Raw genomic sequence first — 1904 nt, 5'->3', positions numbered from 1 at the left:
TATATATATATATATATATATATATATATATATATATATATATATATATATATATATATATATATATATATATATATATATATATATATATAACTTTTTTATATTAAATAGTCTGTTATCTATTTATTAGAGGACAAAAACTCTAATAAATAGAGTTTTTATTAGAGTTTGGCCATTTACTTTAATGCTGTGTTATTATATTGCTTCTAGTTTCTTGTACAAAAGATTTTCAAAGTGTGTTCTTTGTAAACAGTTGCTGCCTACTCACCAAAATTAATGGTCAAAATGACAAAACAGTTAAATACGTTTTTTTTATGTGCTTGGAAAAATAGCTGTTATAAAAAGTAGAAAAAAAAATCCTTCATGTGCCCAGATGGATCAGCGCATGAGAATTAATCACAAACAGGAAACAGAATGTTTTCTTCACTACTTATTCTTTTCAAAGAAGGTCAGACAGTCCAAATGAGCCAAACTTTATTTATATCACTAATTTCTGGTTCAAAGCAACATAATGTTCTTTTCATATCAAAAGATTCTAACATACAAAATGTGAGCCTCACAACAAAACTGGAACAGTTAAATCATTCAGTCATGCAGTCTGCAGAGGAAGGAAGGACGGCTTACTGTGGGAATCTCTTTCATATGACCCTTTCCAGGACGTCGGCTAACCACTTCCCAGCCATCAGAATGTATAAATACATCGTATGTGCATTAGAACAATCAATAAAGAAGCCATAAACATCAAGATATGTGAGCATAGAGGACTGAAGGACTGATCAAAGAGGGCCTAGTAATACGCTTCAAGCTGAAATTGAAAATTGTTGAAGCCCCAAGGTATGAATGGCCCTGATATCAGATAAAAGCTCGGCAGGACATCCAGTGATCAATGCCTTCACTCTCTTTCCAAAGCTACATACATTAAATTCCCCTCACACTGTTTCTGTTTTAAAACTCTTTTAAGAGAGTCTTTGCTCAAACATGTCACGTCCAATGTCTGACAACAGATTTTTTTTTTCTTTTTTTTCTGGTCTTTGGTTTGACATGATCATAGATACAAAGACTTTAGATTGCATTGAACATGTGCAGACTCTCACAGATGTATCTCAGATTAAAATACATTTTATGGTTGCAAACCAGTGTGCTTTATAACCATGTGACTTGTGTCTGTGTGCTGTCTTCAAGCTTCTAACTGTAATAACATCTGTCCACCTGTGTACCTGTAATAACTCTCTGTTTCTAGCTTTTGGTTTCGCCAGCACTTTGGAGATCAATGTCAGACTGACATTATTTATTTAAAGCACATTTAGCAAAGATATGTTTCTGTTGCTTGACTCAATATAAATGACATAAAACTCTTTTGGCAGCTGATTCAGATGTATTTTATTCAACACGAAACAATAATTTTCAGTAAGGACAAGATCCATATGTGTGAGAAATGTGTCTTCTTTAAAAAGTTAAAAAATTGGAGTATGCAAAATAAATAGAAAACATACTTAATTTGTCTATGCTGCTCCAGGAATCATTTTGCTTAAAAAAACGCATTTTATAAAATGCAGTGAAAGGAGGGGTCTTGGAAAAAAATAAAATAATAAATTAGAAAGTGGTGGTCACCGCTCGTGCCCCTCAGAACCTGCAGCAGAAACCGCAGCCTTTGTTCTTGCAGCAGTTGCAGCAGTAGCGACACAAGGAGAGGTGACTCTGGCGCTTTTCCCTGACATGTTTTGGCATCTGTGTGAAAGACAAGAGACATGAACAAAGTGTCACCAAGAGCACTTCCTTCTCGATCTGTGTGTTTGAGAGAGGACAAGGCTGCTCTGCGGGGAAAACAGCATCCACTTAAACTTTAATTTGCTCGTGGTAATTGGCTTAACCCTCCTGTTATGTTCCGGGTCAATTTGACCCGT

The 1904-nt window shown here is 34.8% G+C and overlaps 1 protein-coding gene across 1 annotated transcript in view; it reads right to left on the bottom strand.

Annotated features, from left to right (window-relative positions):
• Positions 1–1355: 1355 nt before the first annotated feature.
• hamp (hepcidin antimicrobial peptide) overlaps positions 1356–1904 on the bottom strand; it is a 5963-nt gene continuing 5414 nt past the window's right edge. Inside the window, exon 3 of the mRNA XM_015053762.1 lies at positions 1356–1728. Within this exon, the coding sequence (XP_014909248.1) occupies positions 1624–1728 (105 nt within the window). The 3' untranslated portion in view covers positions 1356–1623. The remainder of the gene's footprint in view (positions 1729–1904) is intronic.

This window comes from Poecilia latipinna, unplaced genomic scaffold (genome assembly GCF_001443285.1).
Source record: "Poecilia latipinna isolate Pla-1442-1.1 unplaced genomic scaffold, P_latipinna-1.0 Scaffold54, whole genome shotgun sequence".
In the NCBI taxonomy this organism is placed as follows: Eukaryota; Metazoa; Chordata; class Actinopteri; order Cyprinodontiformes; family Poeciliidae; genus Poecilia; species Poecilia latipinna.
Note: the sequence above shows the minus strand (reverse complement) of the source record. Positions and strands in the feature narration are given on the sequence as shown.